The sequence below is a fragment of the Ovis canadensis genome, chromosome 2 (assembly GCF_042477335.2).
Source record: "Ovis canadensis isolate MfBH-ARS-UI-01 breed Bighorn chromosome 2, ARS-UI_OviCan_v2, whole genome shotgun sequence".
NCBI classification, from domain to species: domain Eukaryota; kingdom Metazoa; phylum Chordata; class Mammalia; order Artiodactyla; family Bovidae; genus Ovis; species Ovis canadensis.
Window position 1 is genome coordinate 123,026,552 of NC_091246.1, and position 24,733 is coordinate 123,051,284.

The 24,733-nt window shown below is 37.8% G+C and overlaps 1 protein-coding gene across 7 annotated transcripts in view; it reads left to right on the forward strand.

The window, feature by feature from the left end:
- WDR33 (WD repeat domain 33) overlaps positions 1-24,733 on the forward strand; it is a 113,241-nt gene that overhangs the window by 64,133 nt on the left and 24,375 nt on the right. The window contains exons 8-9 of one of the 7 annotated variants that reach the window (XR_011254451.1): positions 487-653; positions 11,332-11,859. The exons of 2 other annotated variants lie outside the window; for them this stretch is intronic. Coding sequence is in view for 4 of the 5 variants with exons in the window: in XM_069576865.1 (XP_069432966.1) it covers positions 11,332-11,672 (341 nt within the window). In the remaining variant the exon portion in view is untranslated. Of the gene's footprint in view, positions 1-486; positions 654-1,893; positions 3,006-11,331; positions 11,860-20,386; positions 21,187-24,733 lie in introns of those variants that run through there. 4 more of the 7 variants (XM_069576867.1, XM_069576868.1, XM_069576866.1 and 1 more) reach the window with 4 other exon arrangements.

The following is a 24,733-nucleotide window of genomic DNA, read 5'->3' on the forward strand; positions in this document are numbered from 1 at the left end:
GCTTTAATTTGATGTTTCTAAGTATTGAATTGGTTTCTAGGGAGCCCCAAGAAGGGCCCAGCCACCACAAGGTGCCTTTGCGCAGGGACTGGCAGAGCTTCTGTGCCAGCGTGCAGCCCAGTGTGCTGCTGTGTGATAGCCCTGTCCTCACTGTGCATGCCCCTTCGCAGTTCTGAACAGGCAAAGGTACAGATACGGTGCTGAGATCCAGTTTAGGTTAGATAACTTTAAAAGTGGCTAAGTTGCCGCTGTTTAAATCAGAAGTATTCTGCCACGTTAAAACAGGAAGTACTGAGGGAAATCGAGATGAATGCAGACCGAAGAGTACTAAAGTGGAAGGTGCTCAGTCATGTCCGACTCGTTGCTACCCCATGGACTCTACAGTCCGTGGAATTCTCCAGGCCAGGATGCTGCAGTGGGTAGCCTTTCCCTTCTCCAGGGGATCCTCCCAACCCAGGGATCAAACCCAGGTCTCCCGCATTGCAGGTGGATTCTTTACCAGCTGAGCCACAGGGAAGCCCAAGGATACTGGAGTGGGTGGCCTATCCCTTCTCCAGCGGATCTCCCTGACCCAGGAATTGAACCAGGATCTCCTGCATTGCAGGTGGATTCTTTACCAACTGAGCTGTCAGGGAAGCCCGAAGAGTACTAAGGTGAGTCCAAGAGACATCATACCTGGGAGCTCAATATTTTATCTGCAACAGAAACTTCTTATATAAAACAAAAGTAATTTGTGATACCAGGAGTCACCAAAGGTTAGAGTAGTTGGTCTTAGTCCTGTAAAGCCTACTAATTGCTTTTTAAAAATAAATAGTTTTACTTTTCTGAAATGAAATTTATTGATAATAATCCATACATATAAAACTTTTTTTAAAAAAGGTACCAGTGCATATCCAAACAGACTCTGAGAAGAAAAGTCTTTACAGAATGCTTATTAAGGGACATTACTGTTTCCATTGAAAACCAGTGGTTTGGAATAGAAATGGGTCATGCTAAAACAAACCTAGTTTTATAGAATTACCAAAGGGGGAGATAAAGGAATTTTTTCAAACCATAGTCAGTCTTTTGAATTAACCTGTAGGACTAACTATTATTTCCAGAAAAGTTCATTGGATGTTTGTTATCTGTGAGGCATGTATGCAGAAAGCGCTGCAAGATCCTTTAATTGGCCTCTCTCCTGTTTAATACTTTTTATTAAAGATAGCTTTTGCAAGTTAACAGGTGATTCACAACTATAGGCAGCAATTCTCATCTAGAGAGAACAGATAGTGTCATCTTAAACCTAGTGAATAGAATATTATTGTATAAAATTTTAAATAGAGATAAATGTAAATTTCTGTATTTAGGTTTTCTGTCTCAATTCTGGAGTTTACTAGATTGGTATATGAGAGTTCATGTAAAAATAACCATGGGTTTTAGCTGATAGGTGTGAATTCTTGAGGTGTCATGCCATCCCTCACTTGTAAAAAAATGTATGTTTCAGAATGATACGTGTGTGTGTGTGTGTGTGTGTGTGTTCAGTCTCTTAAGTCGTGTGCAACCTTTTTGTGACCACATGGACTAGAGCCCACCAGGCTTCTCTGTCCAAGGGATTTCCCAGGCAAGAATACTGGAGTGAGTTGCCCTTTCCTTCCTTAGGGTATCTTCCTGACCCACAGGAATCAAACCCATGTCTCCTGCACTGCAGGCATTGTAGTTAGATTTTATGACTGAGTCACCAGTGAAGTCCTTCAGAATGATGGGCCATAGTTATCATGGGAGATGATTAGATGGAGAAGGGTCTGGAAATCATGCAGGAAAGTACAGGGAAGTTTAGTATTCAGCTTGGATAAGATAATCTGAAGAAAAGTTTTTGTCATCTTCAAATATTTAAAGGCTTTTGTATGGGAGTAGGATTGGATTTGACTGTGTGGATCACAATAAACTGTGGAAAATTCTGAAAGAGATGGGAGTAGCAGACCACTTGATCTGCCTCCTGAGAAACCTGTATGCACGTCAGGAAGCAACAGTTAAAACTGGACATGGAACAACAGACTGGTTCCAAACAGGGAAAGGAGTATGTCAAGGCTGTATATTGTCACCCTGCTTATTTAACTTATATGCAGAGTACATCATGAGAAACGCTGGGCTGGAAGAAGCACAAGCTGGAATCAAGATTGCCGGGAGAAATATCAATAACCTCAGATATGCAGATGACACCACCCTTATGGCAGAAAGTGAAGAGGAACTAAAAAGCCTCTTGATGAAATTGAAAGTGGAGAGTGAAAAAGTTGGCTTAAATCTCAACATTCAGAAAATGAAGATCATGGCATCTGGTCCCATCACTTCATGGCAAATAGATGGGGAAACAGTGTCAGACTTTCTTTTTTTGGGCTCCAAAATCGCTGCAGATGGTGACTGCAGCCATGAAATTAAAAGATGCTTACTCCTTGGAAGAAAAGTTATGACCAACCTAGATAGTATATTGAAAAGCAGAGACATTACTTTGCCAACAAAGGTCCATCTAGTCAAGGCTATGGTTTTTCCAGTGGTCATGTATAGATATGAGAGTTGGACTGTGAAGAAAGCTGAGCGCCAAAAAATTGATGCTTTTGAACTGTGGTATTGGAGAAGACTCCTGAGAGTCCCTTGGACTGCAAGGAGATTCAACCAGTCCATTCTAAAGGAGATCAGCCCTGGGTGTTCTTTGGAAGGAATGATACTAAAGCTGAAGCTCCAGTACTTTGGCCACCTCATGCAAAGGGTTGACTCATTGGAAAAGACTCTGATGCTGGGAGGGATTGGGGGCAGGAGGAGAAGGGGACGACCGAGGATGAGATGGGTGGATGGCATCACTGACTCGATGGACATGAGTTTGAGTGAACTCCGGGAGTTGGTGATGGACAGGGAGGCCTGGCGTGCTGTGATTCATGGGGTTGCAAAGAGTCGGACACGACTGAGCGACTGAACTGAACTGAGGATTCGATTTATTGTATATAGCTCTATAAAGGAGATAGGGAAAAAAATTAGGACATCATCATGTGTACTAAGTCACTTCAGAAGTATCCAACTCTTTGCAACCCTAACGACGCTTTGCAGCCCTCTAGGCTCCTCTGTCCATAGGATTCTCTAGGCAAGTATACTGGAGTGGGTTGCCATGCCCTCCTCCAGGGAATCTTCCGAACCCCAGGGATTGAACTTGGATCTCTTACATCTCTTGCATTGGCAGGCTGTTTTTTAATCAGTAGTGTCACTTGGGAAGCCCTAGGACTTCATATTTGGAGTTAATTATGGAAGCTTTTTTTTTTTTTAAAAGAAAGATAAGATAATGGGCTATTATGTGAACTATTAGGCTTTCCTTTGCTGAAATTTTGCCATTTTTAGCTTTGCCAGCTGTTAGGGAGATTTTAGAAGGCACTGCTTTTTCAGGTGGATGGTTCTATTTGAAAATAATTAACCTGGATTAGATTGTCTGTTTCCTGTAGTTTCTTGTTTAAAGGCAGACCCAAAAGCCTGAAAATCAAGCATGTAGATACATTCATTATCAAGGGTTAAAATGGGTAGGGTAAGTCCCATGCCGAGATACTGCCACTTTGCTCTAAAAATACTTTTGGTAAGACGGTAGATCATTTAATTAGCCCTATTGTTTGCAGTAGTAAATAGAGCCTCAAAACCACCTCATGTTTTTAGAGATATTTAGAAGTATTTATACTCTTAAATCATTATACATGCGTGTATAAAGTATACAGATCTTAAGTTTACAGTATGAGGTATTTTTACATACTTAAACATTCATCTGTAACTACCTCTTAGATCAAGGTACAGAGTATTTTCAGCATTCTAATGATTCCTTCATGCTTCTTTTCCACCTAAGCCTTTTATTAAGTAGTTTAGACTAAGGTATTTTCATTCAATTATTTTTCTTTTTCCCCCACTGTTCTTTATTTTGTTGATTTGTAGTTTCTGTCATCTCACCTTCTCTTGTGTTAAGCTTTCTTAATTTCTTTTCCTCGTTTTGTTTCTGTAGCCTTTTGAAAATGTCTGTTTACTTTTTCTGATTTTACTAGTTTTTCATTTTTACTGATTTTTCATTTACTAGTTTCCTGTTACATAACAAAACTTAGTTCATAAAGAGATAGTATTATGTATTACCAAAATCACAGGCTCTGGAATCTAAATGTTGGTCACAGTTTTCGCTGTTAGCAGCTGTGTGAGTCACATTGCTTTGGTATCCTCGTGTGTATAATGGGGATTAATAATAGTGCCGACCTTACTAAGTGGTGAGAATTAAATGGGTTAATTCAGAAGAAGCACTAGTGCCATAACAAGTGTTCAGTGAATGCTATCTGTCAGTTTCAAAGCCAATTTCAGAATCTGTTTTCCTAGCTCTGCCTAGTTAAGCACAAAAATGGTTGTTTCAGAAGTGTATTTTACTTTTCTTGTTAAATGTTTTCCAAGCATTGTCATTGGTGTTTCAGTAGTACAGGTTTTATTTACAGGTCATCCATAAATAGACGTACTTGTTTAAACACAGTTGTCATGATTTTCCAATGTTATCAGGTATAAAAAACTCAGCACTTAGAATTGGGTTTTTCAGGATCTCATATGGAAACATTCAAGGGGTTCCTAGGGGGCTCAGTGGTAAAGAATCTGCCTGCCAGTGAAGGAGACACAGAAGACTCAGGTTCAGTCCCTGGGTCAAGGAAGATCCCCTGGAGGAGATCTTCCCGCTTCAGTATTATTTCCAGAAGAATCCCATGGACAGAGGAGCCTGGTGAGGTACAGTCTGTGGCATCACAGAGTCAGATGCAACTGAGCACGAACACATGGAAACACTTCAAGGTTCTGTTTCTAGTAGATGAACTGAGTGTCTAATGACTGCCCACTGTTCAAGATTCTGTGCTTGATTCTTCTGCGGGTACACGTCATGATCTTTACACTTAAGCTGCATTTTCAACATTTCCCTAGTTCTTTTATTTTTTTCAGACATTTTGTAAATTGGCCTGGTCCCATGGTGAACCAATTCAGAGTGCTGAATAACTGAAAAATAACTGAAGTTATTCAGTCTTCACTGTTTATCACATTGCAGTAGACTGGTAATTGGTGTCTAGACAGCTTCATCAAGACAGCATCTATTTTTCTCTGGGGAAAGAACAGGTATTTTACGTAATGACCAAATTGATCACAGTTTTAAACTTCAGACTCCATTTAGCAATGTAATAAAGTTGGGCGAGCTAGTGATAGCCCTAGTAAAGTGTCATTTTTTGGTCATCTTTGATGAGTAATGTCACCAGCAGTAAGTTAGAAGTCTTGGGGAAGGAATATTCCACATATTTTTTTTTGTCACAATAGACAAGACTTAAACACAGAAATTAATATCATCTGTTTGGGCTTCCTGATCATGCTCTGTTCCTGTCCAGTCCAACTTGGCAGGTGACAACAGACTGGCTGGGGTAAGGCTTGTTTGCTGGGTAGGAGCTAAATCTTTACATAAGGTAGAGCAGATATGGGCCCAGCTGGTAAAGTGAGCAAACAGGATGATGTTATAGGACATATTAGAAGTTAAAGAGCATTGTAAGTTCCATGATTTATGAATGTAAACCCTGCTTCTCTCTTGAGGTGCTCACTTGTACAGTGCTCACTTGTAATATTCTCTGTAGGCCCTGCCTGTAGTGTTCTCTCCCAGCTAATGCCTGTACTTTGGGCCTTCCCTAGTGACTCAGACAGTAGAGTCTGTCTGCATTGGGGGAGTTTGATTTGATCCCTGGTTTGGGAAGATCCCCTGAAGAAGGAAATGGCAACCCATTCCAGTATTCTTGCCTGGAAAATCCCATGGAACAAGGAGTCTGGTAGGCTACAGTTAATGGGTTGCAATAAGTCAGACGTGACGGAGCCACTGATGCTGGATAGTAGGCCCTGAATGTTTTGAAATACTTCAACCAAAAGTTTGGTGTTTTTAATATTTTACATATTTTTTGTAATGGTCAAATCAGGTCATTTTATTTAGTTCTCAGAGATTTATGGAAACTGTTTGGTTTACATGGTTTTCAAGTGGCTTGTCAATCTAATTTTTGAGGATATTTTTAGTTTTACAGATTTTATGTTTTAATATATCATACAAATATAAATCACCAAGGGTGTTCTGGGTAAAAATAAAAATGTTTATTAAAACAAACATTCAAGAGTATATGCTAGGCAAGTTATTTGGTTTATTAAATTCTAGCAGAAACATCATTAAATGTTACATAAATGTTACTCTAATTAACCTTTTCAATTAAGTGTTTTAAATGTAGTTTTTCCCTTTATGTTTTAGACCATATTTTTAAAAAGAAAAATTTTCTGTCCTCCCACCGTGAGGAAATACGATGATACAGTTCTGATTTTGGGAATTGGATATTAGAGATTGAAGCCTGTGGTATGATGGGTATTAACAAACTCACTATGTTAGAGGAGAATTTTAGTCCTGGTGGAGGCTCGCCAAGGACTGTAATGCTTGAAAGGGACAAGGCTTGGCACTATTGTTAAGGTCTAGACTGTAAAAAGAATAGTAATCAGTATCGTGATGTTTCCTTCATCATCATTTTACAGTCACATTTGAATAAATGTGTTAAAATCCAATGGGTGATTAATCCACATTTCTTGAAAGAAATGTAGAAGAGATTTACAGAGGAGATTGGATTTAGTGGAACAGTCAGCCTTCTTGGATTACTTCTAATACTCTGGTACAAATGTTGGTGAAAGGATATAAAACTAAATAAAATGTAACATGAGTATTTACCAATATTCTCTAAACATTGTGGACTCATTTACCATGTGGACCAAGGGAGACCACAAGCTTCCTTTTCCTACTGTAAGTTACACTGGCATTACATGCTTTTGAACATTTTTTATTGATATATAGAAGTTGTGTTTTTAACTGCATGATCCCCTCAGATAAGTGTAAATCATTGCTTGTCCTGCTTGTCGAGTAACTGAGTTTTCATGGCCTGCAAGAAGTAAATCTGACAAGGGGAATCAGATTGTAGCGTGTATGGCACACAGATAGGCGGCAGTGGTGGTGAAAGAGTTTCTTCTCGATCAGAATGCCTGCACAGTGCACGTCCCTACGGAATGACGTGCCTTTGCAGACAGCGACTTCCGTGTTTGAGGCCTCACGACTGAGGTCCCTGGCGCGTCTTCTGCTGCCAGGGAGGACACAGTAGACGCCTGGGGAACCACATGCACTCACCTCTGTCCCCAACCCTAGACATGATAATCTTCCAGTTTTATCTGGAAAGTAAGTAATGCCTGATTTTTTTTGTTTGTTTCGGTATATATGGCTATTTTTTTGAAAAGCAGATTTTATAATTGACAAATTAAAAGATATTTTCTGTTTTTTTCTTTGGTTCAGAAACTTCTTTTTTATTATTATTATTATCCTCAGGTTCTTCAAGACTTAATAGTTTTTAACTTCTGTGTTAAACATACAGTTATGAATAGATTAACTTTAAAATATTTTTTGACAGAATTCTCATTTTAGTGTCTGTAGTAGATTTGTTTCTATTATAGAAACTTGCTTGTTCTAAATTGGCAGATTAATTCTTACGAAAATAACATTCAGCTGCGAAGTGAGAGTTTTTCACACATTTAAAAAAACCTTTCAGTTTGAAAGTACATATTAAAATCTTCATTTTCTTCTCATAGCTAACCTGTTATCCAGGTTTTTCCAGTAGTTATGGTGAGCACTGTTGTTTTAAAAAAAGCAAGCAAGAGTTATTTTCTTTCACCTTTTCCTTATATACCTTTGGTTTTATTATTGGTGTGTATTCCCATGGGATCTTAGGTTTTAAACTACTTTTGAATCTGGATGTACCCAGACACTTGGGTATGCCTCCACTTGAAATGACTCTTGATAAACTCCTGCTCATTCTGCTAATCAGCTTGGCTAGACTGGTTTCTTCTATGCCTTCTCAGTATGACTAGCAGTAATGCTTTTTATCTGAATTCTTCAACACATTTTAGCATGGTTTTGACATTAAAAGCAACATGGAAGAAATCTTACACCAAAATCATCCAAAGTGGCCTTCCTTATGAATAATGAAATGAGTATTAATACTCATGTTTTAGAGTGTTTAATACCCATGTTTTAGAGTCATCTTGTAACCCTAGAAGACTTAGTCTGTTTTTATTCTGCAGTTAATATTGACAAGTATACCTGCAGTCAGAGACCACCAGAAACATACCTGTAGTTTAACAAGTTTATTTATTACTCTTCACAGCAAAGAACATAGGCCTTAGGGAATTTGAGGTGTCTTAGTAAGAGGATCTTGTAAAGATCATATTATAGGCTTTGGACTGGGTTATTGGGACGAGGGTTTAAGGACGTGAGGGCTGTCATTCTTTTAGCATAAGAGGGACGTTTGGTATTTTGTGGTTTGTGCAGGACCTTATTTTTGTCTCACCTTATCATGATCTCAGAATGACTTAATTTAATAGATGTTTAGTGAGATTGTCCAACAGAACAGAATGGTTTAGCTGTAATTGTCAGATCAGTTTGTAATGACATTGAGGCTTAGTTGTGAGCATCAGATTAGTTCTCAGAGGAAGTGACTGCTCTGCCCGCCTGCCCCCCACCCCTGAAAGCTTTTAAGTCCAAGTGGCCTTTGATTATGTAGGAACCAGCTGGGGGAGGCCAAGATTTAATAGCAGTGACATATTGAATAAGCTGCGATGATATTGACAGGGATATTTTTATAAAACAGCAACTGGGAAGCTTGCCAGTTTTCAGCTGGTTATAAGTAGTTCTAGGTTTCCCCCACTATCCTAAAGTAGGACACAGCTTAGGAACAGATGCACAAGATAAATCGAGACAAAGCATGGATGCTCACGGTTGCAGTGCACAGCTGCCCTGTTGATGCAGAGATGCTGAGTGTAGTTGCTAAGGAAGGAGCTTGACGGCACCACTTGCGTTGTTCAGGGACACCACTCTTCTATATTGGCTTTGCTGCAAAGCTTGAATGCTTTTGCCTTTTTTGTAAAAGCAGAAATCCTCTTTGGATTTCCTTCTGTCAGCGTTTTTCACACGTTGAGGGTCTGTTTCTAACCCTGTGTTGCACAAGCCCTATCATGCCGTTTTCCAACAGCATCAGTTTTTAATTAAGGTATGTACACTGTGTTTTTAGGTACACTGCTCTTATACACTTAATAGGCCACAGCGTGTGTGAGCATAAGCATTGGGACACCAGAGGTTCGTGTAGTTTGCTTTATTGTGGTGTTCTAAAATCAAACCCACAACATCTCTGAGGTATGCCTGTACTAATGTAGGTCTTTCATAAAAGTGAAGCGGTGTAAAGTGAACTTTTTTTTTTTTACCTGTAGTGGGTAAAAACATGTTCTTTTTAAGAAATAAGATGAATAAACTTTTATTAATCTCTCTGGGAATCCTAAGGGTTTACTCTACTAAATTTAGCATCTCAGGATTAGCTTTTTGTACTTCAGGAGTTCTTTCTTTACATCTGGGAAGAGTCAACTGTCTGTTTTCTGTATTGTCTGTGTTAATACATAGCCATATACATCAAAGGGATTGTAAAGGTTTTTAAGACTTAAGAACACTGTTTGGAACCTTACAATTAATAATTAAAATAATTGTAAAATTCTTTATGAACTCTCAAGGCAAAAATAAAAGGACCATGTTTTTCATAACTCCACTCTAGTCATATTCATCGAAGGTCACTGAAAAGAAATTTATATTTATTCATTTATTCATTTCTGTTTTCATGAGCAATACAAGTGATAGCTGGAGATTTTTGGTTTAAAAGCATCTATTTTAATATCTTCATTTATAATCTAAAGTAAGCACTGCATTATTTTTTTCCTCTTCCAAGTCTTTTTTTAAATATATTTTTTTATTGAAGGATAATTGCTTTACAGAATTTTATTGTTTTCTGTTAAACATCCACAAGAATCAGCCATAGGTACACCCGTGTCCTCTCCGTCCTGAACCTTGCTCCCATCTCCCCCCCATACACTTCTAGATTGTTGCAGAGTCCCTGTTTGAGTTCCCTGTAAGCACTGCATTATTATAGTGCATAAAAAAGTAGCACTCTAATTCATGAGGTAGTTCTTACAGGTTTGTAATTTTAAAAGTGGTAACTTTTAAAAATCAGATATTTTAAAACATCTGCTCATGCAAGTCTAGAGATAATCTTTTTAAAATTTGAAGGTCTTTAGAACAAAATTTGCCTCCTAGGAAACTGCAGAACAGGCTTTTTCTGTTGTATTTTACCTTGAACAATAAACTAAGTATTTGCCTTAACACTGAATCTTTTTATCATTTGATAACAGTTTAGTAAGTTTTAATACTGGAAAAGTTAGGTTTGTAACTTTATTAAAAGCATAGAGCACATTTGGATAGTGTCACATGATAGAATTCAAAATGTTTAGCTCCATTAGACAAGCAAGACACTGTAGGTAAACTAGTCTCTTTATGTGATATTACTAGTTCTGCCATTGGTGTATAGAATTTTCCTATAGATACAAAGAATATAATCATATTTTGTCATTAAAATCTTCATGCTAGCTTTGAAAGTTTATGAGAATCCCAAAAACCTTTAAGAAAGAATTTAGATTGCAAAACTTTTGACATCTTGATGCTTTTAGTAGAGCAGTAGTAGCATTAAAAATATGGTTGATTTGGACCAAACTAAGGATGATAACTTTTCAAAATAAGGTTTTTTTTTAAAGATCATTAAACATGAAAAAATGTATTTTTAAAAAGTGTTTAATTGTGGTTTTAAACACTCTATAATGAACTATTATTTAGATTTTATTTAATAAGTACAATAAATATTTTTGCATGGGAAAGAGTATTTCAGAGTTATCACAGATTTCAAGATTGATAGGGAACTTACTATGGTACCATTTGTAATCTGTGTGTAAGTTACATGTAGATGCCAGCATATATCTCCTTATAATTTAGGCACAAAGGTTATATGATATGTTCTCTTGGTTTAAAGTAACCTTGATTTAAAGGTTTTATAATTTATCTGGGCAGCATCCCACTTTCATGATCCCCGCAAAGTTGACTCTTCTGTTATTTGCTGTAACCAGTAGATGTACATTTATGTTTTCTTTGTAGCTATCCACTTACCAGAAGTACCAGAATAGTACAAGTGCACTATGTCTTTTCATAGTCAATGATGTGTGCAAATCTTATTTGTAATGTCATTTTTTTCTATAAAAAAACAGAGGGGTAAATTCTCTGCTTTGTGTATTGTTACCTTTAAAATATCGGAGAATATAGTGTAATTGCTATCTCCAGTGGTTAAGGGACAAGGAAGAAGAAATCATTAATGTTACTGAACCTCCTTCTAGCTGTTCCACAGTTCTGGGCACAGTTACAGTTCCTACGTGGGCAGTCTTTGTTTTTCCTCCAGAGTGCCTTAAACATCACTCCCTTGAGAGCAGCAGGTCTGGCTTTGAACCCCAGCTCCGCGCCTGGGCAAGTCAGTCTCTTCTGGATGCGCTTCCTCCTCTGTAAAGTGGGGCTGATGACACCTACCTCACAGGGTTGTTGTGAGGGTCCCAGAAGCACACAGAGGCGCTTCTCATGTTGTAGGCTTGAAGCAAATGTTTGTTGCTTTAATCATATATGTGCTAGGAAAGATGGGGAAAGCATGGAGGGTATAAAGAACGTAACAGTTAATTTGATTTAAGAGGAGGTTGAAATTGATTAGGAAAGATATTATAAAGGGTTTATTTATGAGGCGATTACTAGATCAAGAGTTGGGATGGGTTATATAAGATTATCCTATTTTGGTAGTGATTCTTAGGTTTAGAAGTGTCATTGATAAAATTAATTGTATTGTAAGCCATATTTAAATAAATAACATTCTACTGAAATGGAAGTATGACTTATTTTTTGAAGCTTTATTTATATAAGTCCTCATACTTTATTTCCACTGTCATCTTAGAACCACAGCACTACCTTAAGGCAGTTGTTCACTTCCATTATTCCCCATGCACTGTCTCCAAAATTCTGTTCTTTTCCTTTTTTTGGTTGCTTGTTTGGCTTTTGAATAGATACTATATTTGAATCTTTGATGAGAATCACTAGGCTTCCCTGGTAGCTCAGCTGATAAAGAATCCGCCTGTAATGCAGGAGACGCCGGTTTGATTCCTGTGTCAGAAAGATCCCTTGGAAAAGGGATAGGCCACCCACCCACTCCAGTATTCTTGGGCTTCTCTGGTGGCTCAGCTGGTAAAGAATCCTCCTGCAATGCAGGAGACCTGGGTTCTATCCCTGGGTTGGGAAGATCTCCTGGAGAAGGGACCAGCTACCCACTCCAGTATTCTGGCCTAGAGAATTCCATGGACTGTATAGTCCATGGGGTTGCAAAGAGTCAGGCACGAATCACTAGCTGGTTTTTTGAGTTCTGGTTAGGTAAATTTATACTTGGTGAATATATAAAATATACTGAGATATTCCGTAGATACAGCAGAATGTTCTTTCTCAACCTTATTACTACTAGGTTTATAATACCTTGAAAAAATATAAAGGCCAAAAAAGTGATATATCTCTGTGGTGTGAGTTATTTGAGCATTTTAAACAGACGTTTTACTTTAGATCAAAATCACATTCTCCAGTTTTAGAGATAATTATAATAATAACTATCAGTGTGGTCACATTATAAGTCCTTACTCTATTTTTCTTCAGTCTTTGATTTTCTCCTCTTATTTTTGCCTTTTCTGAAAATTAGTAGTAAATGAAAAATCATTCTTCAAGCACAGTAAGGCTGAGAAACCTTCACTCTGCCACATTACTTTTATTTGTGTTTGGTGTGATGGCTGAAGATGAGAATTAAATACCAGAAGCTGAGAACTGCGTGGTCCCACACTCCTCACCATCACACTGGTCCCACAGACAGGCAGTGTTGCTGCAAATACCTGGCTGACCTACGTTTTCTCTCTGGGAAACAACTGATGACACAACTTAGTGTGGTTGACTGGCAAAGAAATACATAAACTGCGGTTATGCATATACACAAATGTGTTCAAAATACAATCGAGACTGAAGCCCACTGTCAGTATTTACCTTTTAAGAGGTGTCGGTCACTAGTTAAAATGGGTTTATGTTGACTTTTCCACATCTTGTCCTGTCATCAGAAAGATTACAAATGATGAATACAAATTCAGGCTGACTTCATAACACTTACTGAACCTTCATGTGGATCTCATTTGCAACCTTGGCTTCGTTAGCAGCACCATTCCCTAACCAACCAGGCTGAAGACCACATGCAACATTAAGATGCATTTTTTTTCCATCAGTCATTTATGGCAACAAGTATATTCTGTGTAACACATGGAGGTGAGCTTTGGAGAGAATTGTAAAGTCTGGATTCACACATTCCCACCCTGTGCTGCATGGAAGGCTGAGATCTATGATACATCAGTGTTGGGGGAAGGGAGGGGTGGAAAGGTAAGGAAAGAATTGGGTGGGATTAATTTGAAACTTTTCTTTAGAATTTTCTACCTTTTACAAAGGTAATAAAAGTTCATAAAAAATTCAAGCACTTAGAAGTAAAAAGTCAGTGTCCTCCCCCTCCTCGAGAGGTAGTCACTATTTCATTCATAGTTTGGTGTGAATGTTTCTGCAACTCTTATGCCTTTATAAAAAGACGTTGAAGAAAACCAACTAAAATGAGAGTATACTACATGTATTGTTTGGCTATTTGCTTTCCTCACAACACAGTATATCATGATCATCTTTTCATGTTGCTACTATTCCAGTCTTCTCAGGTAACTGCTCTATAACATTTCATAGCATGTATCTATCATAGCTTATTTCACCATTAACATTGATAGACATTTAGGAATTGCAAGAAGTTTTCACATAGTTGTACAACAAGCTTTCTGTACCTTTATGGTGGTTCCCACTTATGTAAATTTTCCTTTATGATAGAATCCTAACAGTAAACTTAATGGATCAGAGTATGAAAATTCAAACTTTCTTTTGAAAGATACTTCTGAGATTCCTCACCGTCTTGGAGTCATTAATGGTTAAGAATGTTACTATGGTCCAGCCAAAAATTATAGACTCTGTAGGCTTAACATTTTAGAAAATTTCTACCATTAAAAAATGTAATTTTATTTTATTTACATTTATTTCGGGAGTTCTTTTTTACCGTGCCTTGAGACAGGTGGTTTCTTAATTCATTCCCTGACCAAGGATAAAACTCACTCGCCCTGTAGTGCAAACTCAGACTCTTAACCAGGGGACTACCAGGGAAACTCCTAACCTTATTTTAAAAATCTATAAATAAAATGCACATGTAAAATTTTCTCCAGCACCATAGAGGGGTGGAATTTGGACAGTCCTTTTAAACTGTTTATTCCTGTAGTTACCATCAGAATTTAAAATAATGCATTTCTTGGTAATAATGCCTGACACGGTACCTGTTTACTTGCTCTCATGAAAGGTGAAGAATTTCAAGTACTGACGCCACCAGTCATGTCTTTGTTATGAATTATGGTTGCTTTGATAGTTTCTTGTATAGCTTTAAATTTTCTTAGTTCTTTATTTTGGGGGGCCGTCGCCTTTAGACAACATGCCTTAACTCACCATTTGTTACCTAATGAAATCTATGCCCTCAGTGTCTGTCTTTTTTTCTTTTTATCTGTCTTTATTTAAAAATAAACACACACACACACACACAAAAACACTCCCAAGGATTTTTAACTACTGAACATTCTTAAAAAAAGAAACCAGTAAGTACAATTGTGACTGTGAATGATCCTACTGATCTCAGAAACAGACAGTGTTATCAGATTTATGATAAACTCTGTGGGCAGTTAAGAGTTGTCGTACTTGAATGTCAAGATCAAGTGAGATCTTAACCATTGTCTTATAAACTGTTAAAATATCATAATTTAGTTTTTCTTAAAATTTCTAATTTCTCTCTTAATGGCACTAAAAGCCTTTATCATAGGATGTTTTTAAATTCTGCGATGACAGTAAATATTTGGTTTTTGAAGATACTTTTCACCTGTTTCTCTGACTTGCTCTAAGTTGGACTGATCGTCTTCTGTGCCTGCAACTGCACACACTGGGATTTCTTTGCCTTTCCTTATTAAGTCCATTCCCCGCCTCCCAGCTTGGTTAAAGATATACTCTGCTCACCACCTTCAAACAGTGCTTGAGAGGTAAATAGCAAATTTCTTATGTCTGGAGAGGTCTATAATTTGCCATCATACTTGACTCATAGTTTGGGTTTCGAATTGTGAATTTGAAATCCTTTTCCCTCAGAATTTTAAAGGCTTCCACTACCTTCTCTCAGTTCTGCTGATGAGAAGTCATATGCTATTCCAGTTCTCATTATTTTGTATGTAACCTGGCTTTCCCTTCTGAATGTTTTTAAAATCATCTCTTTTTCTCTGTGGACTTTTTAAATTTAAATTTCATTTCTTTCGCTCACTTTGATGTGCAATCTCAAATCTGTTCCATTCAAACGGTTTTTGTCTTTTCTTTGATCATCATTTCCCATTATCTCTGCTGTCTTAGGGGTCTCAGTGTTCACCTCTTGGAGCTATCTGCCTTGTATTACCTTTCCGTTCATATTTTCTGTTTCTGTCCTTTGCTCTAAGAATTGGGGGATTTCTTCTGTCTTATCTTCCAGAATACAGTCTTCATTCTTGCCCAGTCTGATACTCAGCACTTCTGGTGAGACTTTTATTCTGTCCACTGCATGCTCAGTTTCCAAGGCCTCCCGCTGGCTCTCTGGTCTTTCCATGTTTAGTGGTAGTCTGCTTTGCTGTTTATTTAAATGCATGTACCCTTTACAACTCTTTGCATAGTAATTGAGGTGTGTGTATATGTGTGTTTAGTTTGATTGGGTCTGTTCTTCCTGTGTTTTCCCTAGAATCACTTAAGTTTGGTTTTTTTTCCTGGTCTTTCTTCCTGTTTGATTTTTATCAAATGTCCAGTGATCCTTGGTTGGCCAAATATTTAAATGAAAATTTATGTTGGTTAGTATAAGTCACAGTCTTACTTATTTTGCAGTTGAGTAAGTTGACTTGCCCAAACACTCTCTGTCCATAGGAGGCCTCACTATAGACTGTGTGCGCCACACTCATGGGTGTATGTTTGTGGGTAGTGAGCTGAATGGGGAAGAACAGTCTTGGCGTAAACAGGCAGCTACCACAATTGCCAGATAAGAGTGTTGTGTTCTGAGATGGAGTCCTCAGTTGATTTCACTCTTGGTTGGATGGGCCTCCGCTCTTCTCCCTCCGCTTTCCTCCTCCTCTCCTATCTAATCTCCCCTCCGCTTTCTTTCTTTTTTCACTTCTCCTTTCTTTTTTCCTCTCTCCAGGGTCACAGTGTGGCGCTGGCACAAGCTTTGTGCTTTCCTCTCCAACTTGAAGTCCTGTCTGGGATTTCTTCCTGGACTACCTTCTGCTTCGTTTAGAAAGCCATTGTCTGGCTTTAGTTGAATGCAGCTGTTCTATACAAATGGGAAGGCAGGAGGAGAGGCCTGGACAAGTTGCTCTATGGAGAATTCTGTAATTACCCTCATTATAGTAGCACAGCCTTTGCCACTGAGCTGTCCCAGAGCCTAGAGCCTTTTCTTTTTTTTTTTTTTAAGGCGCCAACAACCCATTATGTATTATGGGTTTTATTTTCTGCTCTGGTTTATTCATCACTAAACCCATCTATTTTTGGAGCATGTCAGCATTTAAGTTGAAGTTTTTTGAAATTTTCATAAAGTTTGTGGTCAGTGACAGTCTTGGAATAAGTTCATCTGCTGTAAATTTTTTTTAAGTAATTTAGGAAGGAGCTTGTGTACATTTTACTTATTCTAAGTTGTCAAACGTCTTACCTGTTTTTCTTAGTTAATTAAAATACAGTCATAATATAATAAAAGCAATGATGACTTCAATTTTGTAGGTCTTCCAGTTCTGAGAGAATAATGGCATTAGATCAAGTCTAATATTTAGGTTGGGTATTGGTAATTAGAACTCATGGGTTATTTGAAGACTGAAATTTAGGAAAATCTTAAGAAGTCTGACTTTTGGGAAGTACTTTCAAATGGACCATTTTCTGATTTCCCATACTCTGTCCATGGTAGTGACAGCTCTTGCTGAACAACTAACTCTACGTGAAAATCTGTCCTTGTGGTGGAGCTTTTTCTAGGCAGAGATTGGATCAAAATAAGAACTTTTATAATTTGACTATTCAGAATATGTGCTAGGCATGGTGCTAAGTGCTTCATACATTTCGTTTCATTCTTGAAACTGCCCCCAGTAATTGAGTAATCCATTTTACACATGAAAATATTAAGGTTTAGCAAGGGTTATGTAAATTACGTAAGGCCAGAACTGGTAAATGACATCGGAGGTTTAAACAGATGGTTTACTACAGATCTTTTCACTATTAACCATTGTATAGCACATGAACACTAAACATAGTACCTACATAAATTAAATTATATTTAATATATCCTTGATTCCAAATGAAACTCTCCTGACACTATTGCATGTGAAGTTGAGAATCTGTATGATTCTTTCTTGACACTGCTCAGAGAGGGAGGCAAAATGAAACATTGATCTGTTGTTTTTCCCAAGAACACTCTTTTGTTTTTGTTTGTTTTTGTTTGTTTTGTTTTGTTTGTTTTTGAACTCTGGGCTTTTCATCATTCATTCAACAAAGTACAAGAAGATGGCAAATTTTAAACACCCCCATGAGGAAATCATGGTGTTCTTTATAATATGTTACATTTAATTTGAGCTGTTTTGGATGTTCACATTTCCTAATAAGCATTACTTGGTTTCCACATTTCTGGAATAGTTTTGTGTTTTGTTTTGTTTTGTTTTTTTTTCTGAGATCTATGAGTAAAATTCTGAAAATTTGTTATATGTCTTCATTTATAATGAGTCTTTGGCTAGATACAGAATCCTGGATTCCAAGCTATCCCCCCACCCCGTTTTAGCACTAGCAAGGTTTTGTTTCTGTGTCTTCCGCTGCCAGTGTTTTGATGGGAAGCTTTATTGTAGCTGTGGAACGGCGCTCAGTTGGGGTTTATCTGGTGTTTCCTCATGACTGGCTCTGGTGTGGTGGTCTGGAGTTCGGGGAGGGAGGTCGTGGAGGTAAAGTGCTGCTTCTGTCACAGCAGAAGATGAGGTGCATGCTCTCGGCATGACTTGATGTTGACCTTGATCACCATGTTGGAGCAGTGTTTGTCAGAGTTCTCCAGTGTAAGGTGACTTCTTTCCCCCTTCTCCATACAGTTCTCTCTGAAAGGAAGTCATGAAGCACAGCCCACACCTAAAGCACTGGGAATTAGGCTCCACATCCTTGAGGGTAAACCTAAGTTGTTTGGAATGTTCATGTATGAGTGATTCAGCTGCTCTCCTCCTCTTATTTATATCAGTATGAACTAATGGATATTTATTTTATTGGAATATGTTTTCATTATGATGGAAACTAGGTAACATGACCAAGCTTCCAGTTGAGGTTTTCTCCATTGTCTATTTCTGCTTTGGAATAGAAATGAAAATAATGACAAAGATCCAATTGGAGTGTACAGCTGTATCTAAATATTATTTTGTAGAAAAAATTCTTACAGTTAGAAATTACACAGCCTGCAGGGACTCATGTGATATACACTTACCCAGCAGTATTTAGGGGTTCACATAACCTTTCTGTTCTGACATAGATAAATTTCTTTAACTTTGCCATTGTTACCTTCCTTTCTTCCAAGGCATGAGTAGTAGTAGATGGGCAGAATTATATAGGGAACCACATTTACCAAAAGTGTGCAAATATTCCCAAAAAGATTCTGGCAAAACTCAAGAGATTCAGAGTACAGTTGATACTGTGCATGGCTATGATTGCCCTGGGGTTAATAAACTGTACTTTGACCTGTATTATGTGTTGCTTTTATCTATCTAAACTTTCAACTTAAAAAAAATGGTCTCTTTTATATGTCCAGCTGGGTGAATCATACTTTTCACCTGTTTTCAGAAGGAAAGCTTACCTTTGAAGTACCCAAAAGTATCATTGTAAATGGTTTTGTTTTTTCTTCTTCATTAGGAGCTTCAATTAGGAGTTCTCTTCATTCTTGGCCAAGGTATCTTCTGGCACTAATAGCTTTATTATTAATGTTGCACAGGACTGCTCTTTCTGGTAGTCCTATTGATTCTTTTAAAAAGTGTTTTTTTTCTTTCTTTTACATTTTCTTTTCTAATTTTTCAAGCAATGACTATATGCGTTTTTCTTGACCCTTTAAAAGAATATTGTACCATCTGTATATTACTGTTGAATTATGTATGTGCGTAAGAAACGTTTACTAGAGAACCTTTGACTAGCTAATTACACACAGACACAGAAACACACCAGTGTACCCTTTCTTATAAAGGACTTTGCTGCTGGTTTTTGCACTGTATGAGACACCGGTAATCTCCCATCTTAAACAAATGAATGGCTGAAGTGCTTTGTAATATTTATTGTTAACATTCACCAGTGGGGGAGTATATCAGCAATGAGGCCGAAAGAATATTTGGTTGTTGCATTCCTTCCCTTTAATCTTCTTTGATAAATATTCTCCAAAATAGCCTTGTATTTTTTGAATACTTCAAAATTTTAATTGGACTCAAATTACGCACTTAGTCATATATTCTTTTTTTTTTTTTCATTTTTTCAGAAGTAGTTACATGGCATTAATTTTATGTATGTTTGATTTCAATTTTTAATGTACTTGACAATTTCTTTTAGGTCAGCTTTTGTCAGTACTATGTACTGGTACAAACACATGGTACAAACATACAGAAACCATTTTCCTTGCATATGCAAATTAAATATGTAAGTTAAGCAGAAGGTTGGCAAATTTATGATGTGCTGCTGCTAAGTTGCTTCAGTCGTGTCCGACTCTGTGCGACCCCAGAGACGACAGCCCACCAGGCTCCCCTGTCCCTGGAATTCTCCAGGCAAGAACACTGGAGTGGGTTGCCATTTCCTTCTCCAATGCATGAAAGTGAAAAGTGAAAGTGAAGTTGCTCGGTCCTGTCTGACTCTTAGTGACCCCATGGACTGCAGCCCACCAGGCTCCTCCATCCATGGGATTTTCCAGGCAAGAGTACTGGAGTGGGGTGCCATTGCCTTCTCTGAATTTATGATGTATCTACTTCTATTCCATATGAGTTTTTCTGTTCGTATACTCTATGCTCTTCTGACACTATATCTTCCACAGTTTTTTATAACCTGAAAAACACTTTTGTGTTACCTCTCAGCTCTGTCAAACCCTTACCTTTTGTCTTACATATTTATGAATTTTAAAAAGAAGTACACATTACAGATATGGTTAAAGGGCCTTTTACTTGTTCCTCTCCTGCTCCAAAACTGTCTGCTGACCTGAATTTACATTCATCCTTTCAGCTAGCATTTCAGAATTTTGCAGATTGGTCTTTTGAGGGACTTGGAAGTATTCTGAGGAAGAAAGACTCATGGTCAGCTGCTCACCTACAGATGTGTCATATACATTGACAGCCTTGTAAGGCCCTCAGACATGGAGAGAAACTTGTCAGTCTTCACAGTTCAGCATTGCCCAGCTGTTTGACCAGAGAAACCCTTCACCCATGATTCTGGGCACTGTTGTTGCTTAGAAGATGCTTTGTGTAAGCACTGCCTAGAGGTGTACTCTTTCCAAAATGTATTTTCCATTCAATTTTATAGTTTTTTTTAACTAACATACCTTTCTGGATTTAAATGACAAAGATAGTAATTACTCCCAATTGATGTTCAGTGTTGGATCAAGTTTAAAATCATTCTACAAAAAAGGAAGGTAAAAGTGCTAATAAATTGCATATTCATTGACCAATGTACAAGTAACTTTATGTTCCTTAATTTTTAAAATTCTTAATTCTGCTGATCTTCTGAAATGTCTGGCTATGGACCATGACTACATATTCCTTTTGCCTTAAACTGATCTGTTATATTTTCTGTTCTTGTGGCTGAAACTAGCTTGAGTTTGTTGTTAATGTTTGACACACTTTCTTGAATGCAGTTCTTCAACTGTCAATATTGTGCAAAGTGGTACTTGAATTTTGTTTGCTTTTTTTCCTTCCTGTATTAGAAAATCTTGGTGTTTCGTAAGCTATGTATGAAAGAAAACTTTCTTAAGATTTGTTCTCATAATGATCTGATTCAGGAAAAATAAAATGGGGAAATGGACACTATTTCTGACCTTCAAATAAAATTCTGTATCTGGCTTTTCAGACTGTTCGCCAAGCCATGGGACATATGCACTGTCTTAAGGCAGGGCTGTTTACCCATGTGGGCTGATAGGTCCCTTAGGGTCTGGTGAGGCTGTGAAGGAGAGATGAGGTTCTTGAAAAATGCACAGGGGCACTAAGTTCACATACAGTTTCACAGAGGCCAGGGAACATCCTGTAAGGGAAGATCCAAAAACAGACCTTGTTCCCTTGGTGGCTTCTAGCCTTCACTGCACTATACTTTATGATTCTGGGATAGGAAATTATTAATAAACAGGAAGGCTCCAGTTTCTACAAAAATTAAGCCTAGAGCTGTTCACCAAATAGCTAAGGACATCTATCCTGTTATTCCTAAAATTTTAGGATTTATTAAGGAGTCTCTGCATTCTATTTCTAGGATAGCCTTTAAAAACAATAAGATCTAAACATTTCATCATTAGGAAAATTTTTTTTTCCTGCATTCTACACCTTATTTCAAGATAGTTATGTAACACTTATTTTAAAAGGTTTTTTGTTTGTTTTGTGGACAGCTATCTCTAAATCACCTGTATTAATTTTTGCTGGCTTAATTTCCATCTATATTCAGAAAACTTTTTTAAGCATTAACTTTTGAAAGCTTTTGTGCCTGGACTTTGTGGTTCCACAGATACTTCCCCAGAGTTCAATTCTGTTTCGTTTGCTGATCACCTACTTTAGAGACTGAGCACCTCTAGTAGGAGCCCAATAAGTACTGTTGAACACCTTTATTTTGAATTAGTGAACAAGTGAAAGATAGATGAATGTGTGAAAGAATAATCAGGTGGAATAAGTAAAATTATTGTTAATCTCCCCATTCAGTATAAATTCTAATGCGCAATTAATGGCTTCTTTCTGCAAACAGGTATTATGAAGTAATAAGCTAAACAATTCTGGATGTCAGACACTGGTTAACCCACAAAGCAAATGCCACCTGTCTCCCAGAGATGCTAATTCTGTCACTATTCATTTAGCGAGGATCCTGAAGGAATGTTTAGCTACCAAAGAAATGCAGAACTCACTGCCCTCAAAACTTAAGTTTTGAGAGTAACCCAGTATGATTAGATTAATTTGGAGTTTCTTTGGGTGGAGTTGAGTCATGGTTGCCACATTTAACAGGACCTTGCTCTTCAAGGTCAATGTGATTACTTCTCAGGTAAAAGTAATTCTTATCTTTGTGTTTAGGTTTCACCCCTAAATTATTTCCATATTTTCAAGATGGAAAGATACTTAGAAGTTTTCCTTCTGCACCCTTCTCATTTACACTTGTGCAAGCAAGTTTGATAAAAGAAACTCTTTGCCCTTTTATATGGATGTTTTATATTTAGTGAGGTGAAGGGAAGATTGGACATGGGAAGGAGGCAGTCCTGGCTACCAGTGGTCAGTAGACTAACCCCAATAGGCCTCAGCTTTCTCTTGTAAAACTTTTACAAGGCTATAACTTTGCAGGTCTTCACTAGCTCAAGTATTGATTGAAGATAATTTTTTGTTGTTGCTGTTCATTTTATAACTGAGATAGTAAATAAAAATAATGTGATTATGGAGATTTAAGAAGAAAGTTTTTTTTTTTTTAATGACTCTCTAAATCAGTGTTGTCCAATAGGACTTCATGTGGTGATGGAAATATTCTATATTTATGCTTCCAATATGCTAGTCATTAGTCACATGGGGCTGTTGAGCACTTGAAATGTTGGTAGTGTGACTGAGGCACCTATTAAAACATTTAAATAGGCACATGTGGCTAATAGCTACTATGTTGAACAGTGCAGGTTAAATTCGTAGGTATTTATAAGCATTCAAAGGGAGTCTCACATGTAGATTTATCATGACAGTCTTATTTTTCATTTGATGAGTTGCAACTGGGATGTATTAGAATTTGGCAGTTGTACCTCCAAGTATCAATATTGAAATCTTTCTTCAAGCACAGCCTCCATTTCTAGTTGCTGTCAAATACAGCCAAGCTGGGCTTCCTTGGTGTCTCAGAGAGGAAAGAATCTGCCTATAATGCGGGAGACCTGAGTTCAATCCCTGGATCAGGAAGATACCCTGGAGGAGGGAACGGCTACCCACTCCAGTATTCTTGACTGGAGAGTTCCTGAACCGAGAAGCCTGGCAGGCTACTCTGTCTGTGTGTGGTCTTTGTGGTCACAAAAAGGTGGATACGACTGAGCAACTAACCCTACTACTGCTACTACAACCGAGATACTTGTTACCTTTCTCAGGGATCCTAGAGCATCACTGGCTTCTTACAGCTCTGCCATCCTAATGATGATTGTATGTGTTTGCTACAGTCTACCTGTAGACTCCTCTCAGTCCCCTACAGGTCTACACATTGTTCCTTTATAGTATCTGGAGCAGGTTTGGTGGTGCTGAGAGTTTTATCTTTGTATTTTTTATAAGCTTAAACCTGAAACATTTAAATGTCGCTTTAAAAAATACTTAGTCTTTCATTGTCAAAAAGTTTTTAGTCCTCAAATCTTGAGCCATTAGCAAGGTATTTTTACTACTAAAATATCTAGGTCACTAGGCCAATAAAAGTTGTCATGTGGATGTATTAATTGCTTTAGCATTAAAAATACTGCATTCTTAAAATCTCCATGTTTGCGGATAACAAAGCACTTTGAGTGATTCTGTCTTGAAATTCTGTATCTTTGAAATGATAAAAATTATCGTAAAGGCGTTCTGTAGGAATAATGGTTGAAATTGATAAGCCATGTGTTTGGGACTCAAGTCATTTTTCCATGAGATAATAATTTATATAAGGTTAAGTTTTTATATATGGCATGCCAGGTCACAAGACCTTTAATATCTTGGAACTTAATTCAGTCATACCAAGTCCAAAAGCTTTCAATGAAAACTTGCATTCCCACCGAGGCTCTGAAGTGTATCTCCCTGGGACCCTAAGCATTGGTTAGTTCCGTACTGACAAACACAGGTGCTAACTGGTGTCAGTCAGTCCCTTGAGTTTGGCTAGAAGGAAACCAGAGGCAGTTGCCTTTATAGTAATAAAAGCGCATGTTGGAAATTTCAATCAGTATAGAAGAGTAAATTGCTTCTTAAACCCATACTGTTTCTTCTCCCTAAACTGTTAACAGCTTATGTTTTCTTCTTTACAAATGGAGCTAAATTACACCTTGCTTTTCTGCTTAAGATTTTAGAAATCAGGTTTATTGAGATATAAATTACTTATGGTAACATTTTGGAGAAGGCGATGGCACCCCACTCCAGTACTCTTGCCTGGAAAGTCCCATGGATGGAGGAGCCTGGTGGGCTGCAGTCCATGGGGTCACAAAGAGTCGGACTCGACTGAGCGACTTCCCTTTCACTTTTCACTTTCATGCATTGTAGAAGGAAATGGCAACCCACTCCACTGTTCTTGCCTGGGGAATCCCAGGGATGGGGAGCCTGGTGGGCTGCCATCTATGGGGCCACACAGAGTCGGACACGACTGAAGCGACTTAGCAGTAGCATGGTAACATTTACCCTGTTTAGGTGT